The sequence below is a fragment of the Eleginops maclovinus genome, chromosome 11, assembly GCF_036324505.1.
Source record: "Eleginops maclovinus isolate JMC-PN-2008 ecotype Puerto Natales chromosome 11, JC_Emac_rtc_rv5, whole genome shotgun sequence".
NCBI lineage: Eukaryota > Metazoa > Chordata > Actinopteri > Perciformes > Eleginopidae > Eleginops > Eleginops maclovinus.
This window is the reverse complement of record NC_086359.1, coordinates 23,355,671-23,371,063: the sequence shown is the minus strand read 5'-3', so window position 1 is coordinate 23,371,063 and position 15,393 is coordinate 23,355,671. Positions and strand designations below refer to the sequence as shown.

The 15,393-nt window shown below is 41.1% G+C and overlaps 2 protein-coding genes across 2 annotated transcripts in view; both read left to right on the top strand.

Annotated features, from left to right (window-relative positions):
• The first annotated feature begins 2,221 nt into the window (after positions 1-2,221).
• On the top strand, positions 2,222-10,175 carry LOC134872346 (myb/SANT-like DNA-binding domain-containing protein 2). The gene is made up of 4 exons (XM_063895619.1): positions 2,222-2,650; positions 6,700-6,955; positions 7,038-7,101; positions 7,635-10,175. The coding sequence occupies exons 1-4, from the start codon at positions 2,222-2,224 to the stop codon at positions 8,557-8,559; spliced, it is 1,674 nt and encodes a 557-aa protein (XP_063751689.1). The 3' UTR covers positions 8,560-10,175.
• Positions 10,176-14,451: 4,276 nt separating this feature from the next.
• esama (endothelial cell adhesion molecule a) overlaps positions 14,452-15,393 on the top strand; it is a 78,153-nt gene continuing 77,211 nt past the window's right edge. Inside the window, exon 1 of the mRNA XM_063895977.1 lies at positions 14,452-14,825. Coding sequence (XP_063752047.1) covers positions 14,759-14,825 — 67 coding nt within the window. The 5' untranslated portion in view covers positions 14,452-14,758. The remainder of the gene's footprint in view (positions 14,826-15,393) is intronic.

Sequence of the window (15,393 nt, the reverse complement as noted above, 5' to 3'; positions counted from 1 at the left end):
AGATACGCTTAAATGAAAACACTTGAGGGCATTCCTGGCGCTGTCATTAATACTGAGGCTCATGGGGAGCAGATGCGGCCCAATCAAAGATGAGCATGAAGACAAAAATAAATCCATCACATGACGGATGGCATAATAAATCCCCAGCCTTCAGCAATACAAAGGTTCATTTTTAGACCTCCTTTCATATGTCTAGAATTCAACTTATGAATAAGAACAAGGTTTGTTTTATCTTAGCTAAAAGACATTATTTTATTATAATTATAGCACGTTCTCAGAGGTCAATGACATTGAAGACTGCATTACAAATGTCCAGTTCCAGACAGAAGCAGGCCCCTCATATTTGAAATAAAACAACAAAACACTTAAGAATACACCTAAAGCAATCAGCAATCAGAACATTGGTATTATTTTTGTTCCAACTGATCGCCTGTCTCTCAGCAGTCAATTACAGTTAGAAAAATCTCTCTAATGATACACACAGGACTATAATCACAACCAATATTCTCAAACTTCAAATTCATGAGGCAGCACTAAAGCTGGCGGTACTGAAAGCTGAAACCAGTATCCTGAATGTGCATCTCATTAACTTTAAATTATGTCAGGACATGTGCCCAGATTATAATGGCTGACTCTAGATGCTACATAGATTAACACAGATCCTCACTATTTTGTTCAGATGTGCTTTCAGGAATATTAAAACGCAAATGAGGCCACGAAGACTAGACCTTACTGATTTTAAATGTGTCAGTGGCAAATTTAGGCAAGGCACATTTTCCATCATGTTCACTATTGTCTTTGAGATCCCAGATAATTAAGTTAACATTAGGTAATTACAGATCAAAAACACATCTTAATGACAGCCTGACAGGAGAGTGCAGGACGATGCATGCAGGATTTAGATAAATAAACTAGTGTGTGATCATGGCGAGGTAGGAACATGTAACCGAGTGCAACTTTTTGGCTCACTGAGAACAACATATAGCATCACCATCATTTTGAATTCATTTCAATCAACATTTCATTTGGAGTTTCAGGCTCATCTCCTCCTGACAGCCGACATGACAACTTATTGACAGCTGCAGACTTGACATCTAAAGGTTAGACTGTCCACTCTTTCCTATCTTTGACCTATATTGGACAGCTAATGTGTAGACCAAGTCCCAAAAATATATTATTGTCGATATATTAAGACACACACAAACACACACACACACACACACACACACACACACACACACACACACACACACACACACACACACACACACATACACACACACACACACACACACACACACACACACACACACACACACACACACACACACACACACACACACACACACACACACACACACATGCACACTGGACAGATGGCAGAGTAGGCTGGAATGATCGTAGTCCCTGAGGGAGTTCAGTCAAACTTTATGATGAAAAAGATGAAGTAAACAATGACACAACCCATCAATTGAGCCGTCAAATGACCAATTACACACAGAAATCCAATGAAAGGTCTCATTCACTGCACTGTGGTGACTCACCGGACAATAAAGCTCAGTTTATCCAATGTAAACCAAGACAAATTCCTCATACTGTATGTTATAACTTACTTGGCATTAAACCTGTTTCTGATTCTGATATTTCTACTAATGCATCTGTAAAAATGAACTAGTGGGCACTAGTTAAAAGAAGTCACTAAAGAGTGAAATTATTTAAATATTTTACAAAAAGACAATCAGAACTGTGTTTGTCTACAACAGTAAAATTCTACTTGCTGCAACAATGTTATTCAGAAATATCATATATTTATATATATGTAGTTATATACACACACACACACACACACACACACACACACACACACATAAAGGCAATTTTTCGACTGGTTTTACTTTTTATAAATGTACATTTTGCAATACATTTGGACTTTTACTTCAGCAAGATTTTGAAGGCAGGACTTATGTATTGGAACTTTTACTCGAGTAAAGCATCTGAATACTTCTTCCACCTCTGGTTGTTTGCTAGTATGTTTGTTTTGGGTTTCTTTTCTTTTGTTTGTTTGTTTGTTTGTTGGCCTTAAAGTGAACCTCTTCCAGGATCCCTCTCTGGACCTCTCTCAGGATCCGCGCCGTATTTTTCTCCTCGCCTTGTAGCGTAAAGACCCGAGCGTCACCCGCCTCCCATCCCCTCCCCCCCTCCCCCTAGCAACAGAGGAAACATGGCGGCGTCCAGTACCGCGGAGCACTCTCCCGAGATATCGACGCCGTTAAAGATACTGAAAACCGAGGTGCCATCCCCCGAGTCGGAGGATCTGAGTGACAGTAACCAGTACCATTCCAGCCCCTCCACCCCGAACCGCTTTTCGCCTCTGAACGTGGGGTCGGGGTCGGCGGGCCGGACGGCGGCCTCATCCTCCAACAGCTTCACGGCTTGCCGGGGGATGTCGTGGACCCCTTCCGAGACTAACGCCCTCATCGCGGTGTGGGGCAACGAGAGGCTGACGGAGGCGAGGATGCAGCAGCTGGAGGTCGCGGGCACGGTGTTCTCCGGGAAGGCCCCCGGTCCTGCCATGTATGAGCGGGTGTCCAGAGCCCTGGCGGAGCTGGGCTATGAGAGGACTCCGTCCCAGTGCCGGGAGAGGATGAAGGTAAATGAGGTTATGAGGACACACCGTACATGTCAATCTTCCACCATCAGGACCTGTTAGTGAGCTGCAGGCTCTGACAGCACTGTCATGCAGCTGATGGCGGGGGGGGGGGGGGTACATCAGTCCAGGTACAGCTTGTTGACATGCAGCAGAACTCACCTTCACATTGGGAAACAGCCCACCACTGAAGAATCAAGTATCCCCACCAACATGCAGCCTTTAAAACATGCTGTCTTATTATACAGTAATGGCCATGCACTGTAATGCATCCATTCTCCTCCCTGCATGTATCGGCCAGAAAAACAAGCCTGATCAGATCAAATTTTTAAATCAGAAAGGACAGCCTGGTTTGGGTCAGTACTTCATATTCATGTGACATTTTTATGCTTTTGCCCCCATTGCATTAGCCTAGATGTCAACACATGCAATAATATTTACTTTTAAGCACAATAATATTTTAGATGACAATTTCAACAGATTCCCAGCAATAAGGAGCAACACAATTGAGATATGTTTATTTTTATTATTATTTACATAACATACTCCCAGCACTTCAGACACAATGCTTCATTCTAAAGTGAAAAAACACCCTAACACTTAGTACTGATCTAATACCATTGCCCCCCTTTTTCCCACATACAGTGGGGAGAACAAGTATTTGATACACTGCCGATTTTGCAGGTTCTCCCACTTACAAAGCATGTAGAGGTCTGTAATTTTTATCATAGGTACTCTTCAACTGTGAGAGACGGAACCTAAACAAAATCCAGAAAATCACATCGTATGATTTTTAAGTAATTAATTTGCATTTTATTGCATGACATAAGTATTTGATACATAAAAAAAACCACTTAATATTTGGTACAGAAACCTTTGTTTGCAATTACAGAGATCAGACGTTTCCTGTAGTTCCTGACCAGGTTTGCACACACTGCAGCAGGGATTTTGGCCCACTACTCCATACAGATCTTCTCCAGATCCTTCAGGTTTCGGGGCTGTCGCTGGGCAATACGGACTTTCAGCTACCTCCAAAGATTTTGTATTGGGTTCAGGTCTGGAGACTGGCTAGGCCACTCCAGGACTTTGAGATGCTTCTTACGGAGCCACTCCTTAGTTGCCTTGGCTGTGTGTTTTGGGTCGTTGTCATGCTGGGAGACCCAGCCACAATCCATCTTCATTGCTCTTACTGAGGGAAGGAGGTTGTTAATCCTGACGGTGTAGTGTGTTAATAATGGTTTTCTTTGAGACTGTGGTCCCAGCTCTCTTCAGGTCATTGACCAGGTCCTGCCGTGTAGTTCTGGGCTGATACCTCACCTTCCTCATGATCATTGATGCCCCACGAGGTGAGATCTTGCATGAAGCCCCAGACTGAGGGAGATTGACCGCCATCTTGGACTTCTTCCATTTTCTAATGATTGCACCAACAGTTGTTGCCCTCTCACCAAGCTGCTTGCCTATTGTCCTGTAGCCCATCCCAGCCTTGTGCAGGTCTACAACTTTATCCCTGAGGTCCTTACACAGCTCTCTGGTCTTGGCCATTGTGGAGAGGTTGGAGTCTGTTTGATTGAGTGTGTGGAGAGGTGTCTTTTATACAGGTAACAAGTTCAAACAGGTGCAGTTAATACAAGTAATGAGTGGAGAACAGGAGGGCTTCTTAAAGAAACACCTAACAGGTCTGTGAGAGCCGGAATTATTACTGGTTGGTAGGTGATCAAATAATTATGTCATGCAATAAAATACAAATTATTTAAAAATCATACAATGTGATTTTCTGGATTTTAGTTTTAGATTCCATCTCTCACAGTTGAAGAGTACCTATGATAAAAATTACAGACCTCTACATGCTTTGTAAGTGGGAGAACCTGCAAAATCAGCACTGTATCAAATACTTGTTCTCCCCACTGTATATGCTTCGCTTCATGAACATTATTGTTCTGCGATTAAACATGAGGCTGCAGCTGTACTGAATTGCAGTCTGGTTATTATTGTTAAACATGTCATAAAATAGAGGTAACTTCCACCTCGCAAACAACTTCCTGTTTGCGTGATCTTGAGTCAATCTTAGCTAATGTTAGCTCACTGTTAACATTCACAGCAAAGGTGTACCACTGCCTTCACATTAAATGGGGCAGTCATTGTGCAGCACATACAGGAAGTGCTGACTTACAGCAGCGTTACGAGATACAGTTGTAGCCTATGAAAGTGGAGTGTTGATGACCTGCTGATCCTGCCTCTGCTCAGTGAGGTCTATCTCGGGGTCGGTGCCATCACTGATCCGACAGATCAGTTTGATGCATCCTAACTTAAAACGTCCATAGCCAGACACATGAAAGCTCATTGGTGTTAGTAACCAGGCAACTAGCATAGGTGATATTGTTAGTGGTGGAAAAGTCTTTGAAAACCGACCCCTTACCACACTGTAAAAAATGCTGCTCCGAAATCAAGTAAAATAATAAGAAAAACAATGTGTTTTCCTTTGTAATAAGTTTAAAAAATATTCCAATAGAACAAGTAAAATTAGCCTGGTAAGATTTCTGGAAATAAGATGGGATATCTAGATAAATGAGATCTTGTAATTAGCTGGGAAAACTTATTGTGAACTATATTAGACCAGGATCAGGGAATGGTGGGTTACAAAATAAGCCAGAACTGCTCAAAAGTGTTCTGTTTCCTGACAAATGTTTAAAAAAAGCTTGTTTCATCAGAGATTCAACTAAAAATAAGATGCTTCAAGAGTCTTGACGTAAAAAGATACTTAAGATGCATTGTCTAAAAACAAGACTCTATATCTCACTGCATTGTTTCTGCATTATGGTATGTCTTATATCCAGTGTAAAGACATATTCTGACTATTAAACAGACAAATATACAAGATTTCTAAATAAACGGCACCATTGAATGACCAGACAAAGACTGAGCTTGCCTCTTATACTGTAACAGGTCCAGTCCCTCTATTTCACCTTTGCAGAGCGATGCAAACCCCCTGTACTCGACTTTGTCTAAGTCTGCTGTAGTCAACATGTAGTCAACATGTGTTCTAACTGTTTTCAGAATAGTGTCAGGCTTGTCAACATGAGGCATGCACATACTGCTGTCTTAACACACATACATTTTCTTTTTCAACCCAGTGTGACCTAGTTTTCACACACACATCTGCTGCAGCACCAAGGCAGACACTATACACACCTTGACATTACTCTTATTGTTACTGAATACATTATATAAGTTTCTAATAGAGAGCAAAAAACTTCACTGCTACAGTGTCTGTTGCTCAGCCAGAGGTGGGACAAGTACTCAGATCTTGTACTTGAGTAAAAGTAGAAATACTCAGGTCTTTTACTTGAGTAAAAGTAGAAGTACTAAGGTCTTGTACTTGAGTAAAGTAGAAGTACTCAGATCTTGTACTTGAGTAAAGTAGAAGTACTCAGGTCTTTTACTTGAGTAAAAGTAGAAGTACTAAGGTCTTGTACTTGAGTAAAGTAGAAGTACTCAGATCTTGTACTTGAGTAAAGTAGAAGTACCAGAGTGTAGGAATACTCTGTCACAGTAAAAGTATTCTAAATGTTCCTCCAGTGAAAGTAGAAAGTACTCTCATCTAAATGTACTTAAAGTAGCGACAGTAAAAGTAGTCATTGTTTGATTGGTCCATTTCAGAATAATATCTCTGATATGTTTTATAATTATTGATCATTAAAGTGTTCTCAGAGCTGGTAAAGTTGCAGCTAGTTTGAATGGCTTTGTATACTGCAGGGTAGCTGCTGGATTTACTGCAGGTGAACTAAAGTCTGATTTAAGGGCTGATTATATTTACCATCATTCATCCAGATCTGTAAAGTAACTAAAGGGATTAAATACATGTAGTGGAGTAAAAGTACACCATTTATCTCTAAATTGTAGTGGAATAGCATAAAATGGAAATACTCAAGTAAAGTACAAGTACCTCAAAATTGTACAGCACTTGAGTAAATGTACTTAGGTACTTTGCACCTCTGTTGTCAGCATAGTGCTGAATCCAACAAAGTCACTATAAGAGCCCCCTCCCCATACAGACGCTGCGGCGCTGCTACAGCCGTGTGAAGGAGCACGGCATCGGCAAGAGGAAGAGCAGCTATACCATCGAGCAGCTGGAGAAGGTGTTCGGTCAGGGAGGCTGGGACTCTCAGAGCTGCGCCCCCGTGCTGATCAACAGCAGCGGGCTGTACCAGGAGATGGAGTCTGACGGCAGCACGCTGGAGGACTTCTCCCAGGAGGACTGGTGCAACCAGGTGCTGGACTCTGCCTTCCAGGAGGGGGACATGGAGACTGGTGAGTGTTAGCAGTGAGAGGACAGATAGCAGAAGAAAATACGGTTGATTTTAACGGATGTATCTGTTTGTTTTCTCTCTAGAAGAAATCCAGGTGCCTAAAAACAGAGCTCTGCAGATTCAAATAGAGCTGTCTGAACAAACCCAGTAAGTCAAACAAATAAATGTAGCCCTTTGTCTTTGCGAATGGAACATGTGTGATATAAAGATTTGCAAAACGCTATAGTAAAGCGGATGATTTTTAATGACTTCTCTGGATGAATGCACTTTCTGCCAGTCAAAACAGGACAGGGCCCTGTATCCCAAAAGCATTAGTTCATAATCATACAATAAAACAAATATTATCGTAGCTTTAAGATATTAATAGGAATAAGGTTGGATTTTACTTTATGCAGTGCTGTCTGCCAGTGTTTTTTTAATACTATCACAGGGAGACCCAAAGCCAGAATTTATCCAGTCTCACACACAGAGACTTTAAAGAATCTCCACTTAACTTCTTGGTAGTTCTTTTGTTTAAGAAATGTATTATCTGAAGAGCTATTAATGCATAAAGGCAGGCTCCCGTGAACAGGCGAACACATTTAAACACGTTTTTTTGTTATAGTTTTGTCTGGTCACTACTTGTTTGCTTCTTTATAAAATGTAAATCGTCATTATAATGTATGTTGGGTTCTGTGCAGAAAGAGGGACATGATGCAGACGGTGGTGCGTATCCTGGAGTCGGTCCAGCTGAAATGGGAGCACTTCCAGACCTGGACCGAGTTTTCCCGGCTGCATCTCTCCAACAAACTGGCCATCTTCGGCGTTGGCTACAACACCCGCTGGCGTGAGGATGTGCGTTACCACTACGCCGAGATCAGCTCGCAGGTCCCGCTGGGCAAGAGGCTTCGGGAGTACTTCAACCCAGAGAAGCCGGAGGGCCGCGTCATCATGACCAAAGTCCAGAAAATGAACTGGAAGAATGTCTACTACAAGTTCCTGGACATCACCATCAGCGAGGCGCGTTGCCTGGAGCTGCACATGGAGGTGGAGTGGATCCCTGTGTCTCAGTCCAGAGCAGCCGGCTGCAGCAGAGACATGTCCCACTATCTCCTCCCTGTGGACATCCCCAAGGCGTATGGACTGTACGCTATCGGCTATGAGGCGGTATCATGTTGTAACGACACCGCTCACACCTTTCCCCAGAGTGACAGTGAAGAGCTACCTCAGAGTGAGTCAGAGAAGAGTCAGGCTGATGGAGGAGGAGGCTCAGAGAACTGTTACAGGACTGGGGCTAAAGTCACATACTGCTACCTGGGCATCGCTGAGGAGAGGACCATACAGCAGAGTCTCTTCCAGCACTTCCAGGGCTCTGGCAAACACTACGGCCATGGCGAGCCCTTGGCTGTGACGCGTTTCCTGCAGGAGAACTGCCGCGGTGCCGTCTCAAACCAGAGTGGTGATGCAGGGGAAGACTCGTCCCAACATTTTGCCATTTACATAAAGTTCATAGAGGTGGAGCTGGACTTCCTCTCTGCAGGCTCCCTAGTCGAGTGCCTGGAAACCGCTATTGGTTGTTCCTTGCAGTACAACAACAAAGAAACACTAACTACTCAGTGTTTCTGATTTGTATGGAGATTTAATTAAGTGTTACAGCCAGCAAGGCAACATGAAAGCTGACCAATTCTGTCTGTTACAAAGCATGGATGTGTGCAATAGTCGGCCATATTTTTGCAGCCTTTTCAGCTCTACTGAACTGATTTGTCATTATTAGGTCCTTAAAGAATGATGATGCACAATATGGCTAATTTATTGTGTTGCTGTATGGGAGCAGTAGCTTGAGTATTACAGAGCTGCAACATCCACAAAGTTCTTCATGTTAGGCTGATGTGCACTACGAAGGGTTTTGCTGCTGGTTAAGTTAAGCTGAATATTGCCTCATCAGGAAGGGTGGAGTTGGCAAGGGGACTACTGCAGTATGCATCCGTCTACCTCAGTAGGATGTAGCAAACAAGGCAGCGAGGGGACCATAGCCTGTATTTATTTAAAAAAAACTGCCTTTACTTTGAGTGTTGAAGTGTGGACCTGGCTTCACAAGCGTCAAACAGAAACTGCTTAGTCATGCCTTATGTTCTGCACGTGTGACAGGGTTGCAGCTAGTGATGCTCCCATGCAAATAGTAAAAAAAAATCAATGTGGATATCCAACACTGTCGGTGCAAAACAAACTTGGCCAGTTGGGCAATTCCATTTCAATGCAGCACACTAAACGACACATGCCTCGTATGCCTGTAACAACCATTCTGTGCAGCAGGAAGAACAAATGCCCTGTGTATCAACACACAATTTACATTATTCAGACTGAAAAGCATGGCTGAATCCAAATAGGAAAGGTTTTGTATTGTTTGTGCAACACATGCACACTAAGCGTTTAAAGACTACATTAAGTTTAGGCACTGCCTCTCTTGCTGTGAGATGCAGAGTCATTACCTGCACTGCATCTGGTCTTGAGAAGGATTTTGTGGTCTGCAGATGATAACCAAATGTTGGACTTCTGACTACATGGAAAGCATGTCTTGTTCTCTGTTTGGCTCTTCACTGACTTTCTGTTGCACTTCAGATGGTGAGGGGTGTGCAGAGTTTGGCTCCTCACAGGCAACACAGCTTTGAGTTCTCTCACTGGAAGGCAGTATGTATTGTTGGCCAGTACTTTGGAGCATCTCTAGCTGCAGCTCTGGGGGGGTTGTGGGTCAGTGGAGCACCATCACAACAGAAGCTTTGCTGATGGCACCAGTCCCTCAGATATCATACAATCAAGCGTATAGGTGTAAACCAGGCTGCACTGATCTACAACTTCTAGTCAGGTTAAGACCATGACCTGCATCCTTGACCAAGATATTAAGTTATTTATGATTCCTGAGGTTATGTGCAATGTGCCAGGAAAGGACTGTATGGAGAATCAAGCGATGGAGAAGTCCATTTTGAATCTATGTATATGAAATGTACCTTATATATCTATAATATATATATTTAAAAATATCGATGTTCTTGAGCATTCCAGCTTTTGCAAACTTGCAATGTTCACTTGTTTGGGTATACAGTATATACATATAAAAGGATATTTTATATTTTATTGGTTGACACCATGTCTTGTATGTGATTGTTTTAAAGTCACTGTCTTGTATGTTTACTTGTTTGAAAAACAATAAATGGGGCACTCACTGTCATTTGCCACACAGTGAACATGGCCATGTGTGTGTATCTGTTTGAGCTCACAAGGGGATATTTTCAGGTGTATATATGTAGTGTCTCTCCTGGGACACGTCTCCATGCTTTAATGTTCAAAAAGCTCTTTTTGAACAGAACTGGAATTTTCTTGATCATTATTATTGATCATTAAAGTGTTCTCAGAGCTGGTAAAGGTGCAGCTAGTTTGAATGGCTTTGTATACTGCAGGGTAGCTGCTGGATTTACCATAGATTTACTCCAGGTGAACTAAAGTCTGATTTAAGGGCTGATTATATTTACCATCATTAATCCAGATCTGTAAAGTAACTAAAGGGATTAAATACATGTAGTGGAGTAAAAGTACACCATTTACCTCTGAATTGTAGTGGAGTAGAAGTACAAAGTAGCATAACATGGAAAAAGTAAAGGTATGTCGATAATGTTCAAAAAGCTCTTTTTGAACATTAAGCTCCCCCCCCCCCCCACCAAACAAGTTCCAGTTCTGTCAGCTGAATCAGGCTCATCCTTTAAGGAGGAGGGTGTGAATACAGTAGCAAGCTAAGGTTATCGAAACAGTGTCACAGTACGAAATTGAACAAATTACAATAAAACTCCTGAAACTGTTGGCACCATTTTATTTTGAAATTGTTTTTTTCTGAAATAGAGAACAATTTACAATCAAATGAACACCTGTACCCTTTTTCCAGACACAAAGAAATACAGCAGTAGTAAGTGATCCAAGTAAAAAATGATATATACTTATAAAATGTCTATGTCTTACTTTGTGCAGAACTATTGGTTCACATTGTGTTCCATGAGGAACCCAAATCAAAAAGTTGCACACGGTCAGGTCGGGCAGGTGGCCAGGTCAGGATGTTGGAGTTTAATAACTCCCACTCTCCTCTAGTTGGTTTGGAACGGCACTTAAACCATTTGAAGAGTAGGGAGAAGTACTCAGATCTGGTACTTCAGTAAAAGTAGAAGTACTCAGATCTTGTACTTCAGTAAAAGTAGAAGTACTCAGATCTGGTACTTGAGTAAAAGTAGAAGTATTCAGATCTTGTACTTGAGTAAAAGTAGAAGTACTCAGATCTTGTACTTGAGTAAAAGTAGAAGTACTCAGATCTTGTACTTGAGTAAAGTAGAAGTACTCAGATCTTGTACTTGAGTAAAAGTAGAAGTACTCAGATCTTGTACTTGAGTAAAAGTAGAAGTACCAGAGTGTAGGAATACTCTGTCACAGTAAAAGTATTCTAAATGTTCCTCCAGTGAAAGTAGAAGTACTCTCATCTAAATGTACTTAAAGTAGCGACAGTAAAAGTAGTCGTTGTTTGATTGGTCCATTTCAGAATAATATCTCTGATATGTTTTATAATGATTGATCATTAAAGTGTTCTCAGAGCTGGTAAAGGTGCAGCTAGTTTGAATGGCTTTGTATACTGCAGGGTAGCTGCTGGATTTACTCCAGGTGAACTAAAGTCTGATTTAAGGGCTGATTATATTTACCATCATTAATCCAGATCTGTAAAGTAACTCAAGGGATTAAATACATGTAGTGGAGTAAAAGTACACCATTTACCTCTGAATTGTAGTGGAGTAGAAGTACAAAGTAGCATAACATGGAAAAAGTAAAGGTATGTCGATATTGCACAGGTACATTACTTGAGTAAATCTACCTAGTTACTTCCCACCTCTGACCATGTGAGGGGGGAGTAATGGAGTGTGTTTGAATTGGGCCACAGTCTATGGTATAGACCTGGCAGATGTAATTGGACACAGCTGCCAGGAGATGGCCATAGAGAGCTGCTGCTGAATTGACCCCACATGCTGAAATATGTTTATGCTGAGAACTCTGCTAGCTGTGGGCTCTGGGATGTATGTGACACTTCCTTTTAACTGGTCTTTCAAACTGGAACAAATAAACATTTTTACAGACATCCAAATACAGTTTCATAATACGTTAAATTAAATATGTGACATGACGTGAACAGAATGAATCAATGTATTTTTCAGACGTACTGAGACACCACAGCAAATTGAAAGGCATGTAATGTATTCTCTTAGGTTATAAATAACATTCCTGGTTCAGCTAGTTAGTTAGCAATTAATATGACATCAATATTCAAGCGTTTTATTTACACAGTGTCAAATGTTTCCAATGACAGAAATTACTCATACATGATAACATGCTGTTCTATATTTGATAGGCCATTTTGTTTTTCTTCACAATGAATAAGTAATACGTTTTCTTTCATGTATTGTATCATGCAGGAAACAACAGGACTTTCTCATGTTTAATAAAATATATAAGGCTTTAATCATTGAACATCATGGATCAATCTTGTTCTGAGCTGCAAACAGTATTATTATTTAACTATTTGTTGGTGCAAATTTTAGAAGTGAAATTCAAAAGATAATGAATGAGCTGACATAAAAAAAAAGCTAAACTAATCAAAGAGTAACTATAGAGGATGTCCAGAAGCAGCAGGACGGGGTCAATAATCACGTCTCCCTTCTTTAAGTATCCAGGGCACTGAGGATAAACCAATAACACTGTTCTGCATGAAGTAGATTTCACACATCAGCAATATCCTATAGAGAATAATCTGAAATAATCTGATCATAGAAACAATCACACAGCACTCTGTTATATTTCATTAAAGCATGGAATCATTTCCAAATGTTTTTATCCATTGATTTCCAGTGAAATTCCATTGCACACATCACAGTAATCTCCTATAAGAGAAATAAGACATACAAATATAACAAAACCATAAGACCTTAATAGGAAATGATCGAAGCAAGCAGTGTGTTTGGCCTCCAGGTGTTAGGTTTGCTCATCCTTTGAACAGACTAAATGGTTGGATTTGCACTCAGTTCAAAATCAAGTATTCATACTCATATTGTAGAGCAACACAATAAAAACAGGGCCTTTTTGAAAGTTCTCCTCTGAGTTCTGTAGATTTCAGCTGGAGACGCAGATGAAATTTACAACAACACAACAGAATCACATGAGGCTTGGACCCTGCTACTTTGGATTTAATCACAGGGATAACCTTATTAACCTCTCGTAATTGAGTGATCCTCATGCATTAGCCTCACCCTTGTTGCTGAGGCAACTGGGCAACCTTAGAGGATGAAGTAAAGGGGTCTGACCACTGCGGAGAGCACAGGTCACTCCATATTTCTACATCTGTGGTGAGCTCACCTTGGGAATTCATGTCAAGCTGAGTCCAGTGTGTGTGTGTGTGTGTGTGTGTGTGTGTGTGTGTGTGTGTGTGTGTGTGTGTGTGTGTGTGTGTGTGTGTGTGTGTGTGTGTGTGTGTGTGTGTGTGTGTGTGTGTGTGTGTGTGTGTGTGTGTGTGTGTGTGTGTGTGTGTGTGTGTGTGTGTGCTGCAGACCCACACCTCTTCACACATGATGGAACAGGAGCTGACGGTCTGCTTGGGAAATCATGCAGTTGTGTTGGTTTGGCAAAAGGCTTACTGATGAAAAAGCTTGAGCCATGGTATTTGAAAATGGCCTATTGCACACGAGTATGTCTGCCTAGTATTTGATGAAACACACTTTTTGCTCTTTATCTTTTTTTTTAAACAAATTCAGGTCATAGCAATTCAGTGGAGACATTAGAACTTTAAATAAGATGGTGAAATGTAGCCTCTATGGCACGTATTACTCAGATTCCATAAGCTTGAGTGGGACCATAACTTATATCAATTATCTATACACAGATAAATGTGATGATTGTTTAAATACTTCCATAGCCACTGTCTTACACCGTTTTTCAGTTATGTTCATGTGTTTGAGGAACATTTGTAAAATACACGGAAATCGATTTTAACTAGGTAACCTAATTATATTTTTAGTTTAATAGTCATTTTTAAAAACTATTAGATTTTCTGATGACTGTTTTGTGAAATTGTCTCAGAAATACTTCCAAAATTGTATGTAAATCAACCTTGCAACGCTGCTAATCAGAGGAAAGGTGTACCTGCGAAGTCAAGTGCTAACATTTTAGCAGAAAAAAACCGGATGATAATAAAATGTTCCTTACAAAATAAAGGTAGACTGTCACGATAAGTGTTAAAACTGTGTTAGTAAATAGGTGGTTTTATTTTGAAGGTCATAACCGGAACTTGTAATTATTATTAAGGTAAATTGGTTCATCTCCTCTCTCTCTCTCTCTCTCTCTCTCTCTCTCTCTCTCTCTCTCTCCCACACACACACACACACACACACACACACACACACACACACACACACACACACACACACACACACACACACACACACACACACACACAGAAGTACTCGCTGGCGGAGCGGGAGTAGCAGATGCAGCTGAGCGTTAAGAAGAGTAGCAGAAGAAGAGTGGTTACAGACCTCCAGTGTCCGCTCCACTGTGTCACCATCTCAGCAGAGTCAGGAGGATTCCCGCCGCTCTGTGGGACCGGACGGCTCCTCACATTTCCTCACCCCAAGTGTCTCTTACCTTCCGCAGCTGGCTCTGTGCTGGGCTCGGGGGGAAACACCTGCCAGACTGAGCCTGAGGCGGACAGAGTCACAGAGGTGAAGGACACTAGCAGTCAGTCTCAACCATGGAGCTCTCCAACACTTCGAGGAAACTTGCTCTGCTCTCACTCACCTTTCTGTGGGTGCTCTCAGGTCAGTGACTGCTTATTCTTTACCTCTCCTGTGTGTGTCAGCAGCACGAGACTTTGTTAATTGCTGGGGAATTGGGTTCCGTGACAGTTCAAATCACAATACCTATATTAGCCCCGCAGGGAGAAATCTACATTGTTACATCGAAAGTAAAGAGGCAAAAATACCAAATAAGAGTCATTTATAACATTTAAGAGATAGAAATGTCAATTTACAAAAGTACCCATCCAGTTGGACAACAAAAAGTTGCTCCATTTTAAAACGAAATTAGTAAAAGATAAATTCTTTTCTTTTGTAAGAACAATAAAAAGATAAAATAAAATGAAGATATTTATTTAAATATTAGAAGTTAATGTAAAACGACCAATAAAATATATAATAATAGCAAATAAGTATTTAAACATAATAAGTGAAAACAAAAATGTGCACATTGCATACAAAATATAATATTTATATATGCATATTACATACAGTGGTGTATAGTGGTAAGTTCTTGGGCCAGTGGCTGATGCATCTATGTTTTTCACCAAATAAAACACTTATTATGTCAAATATTTTATACAAAACAGCT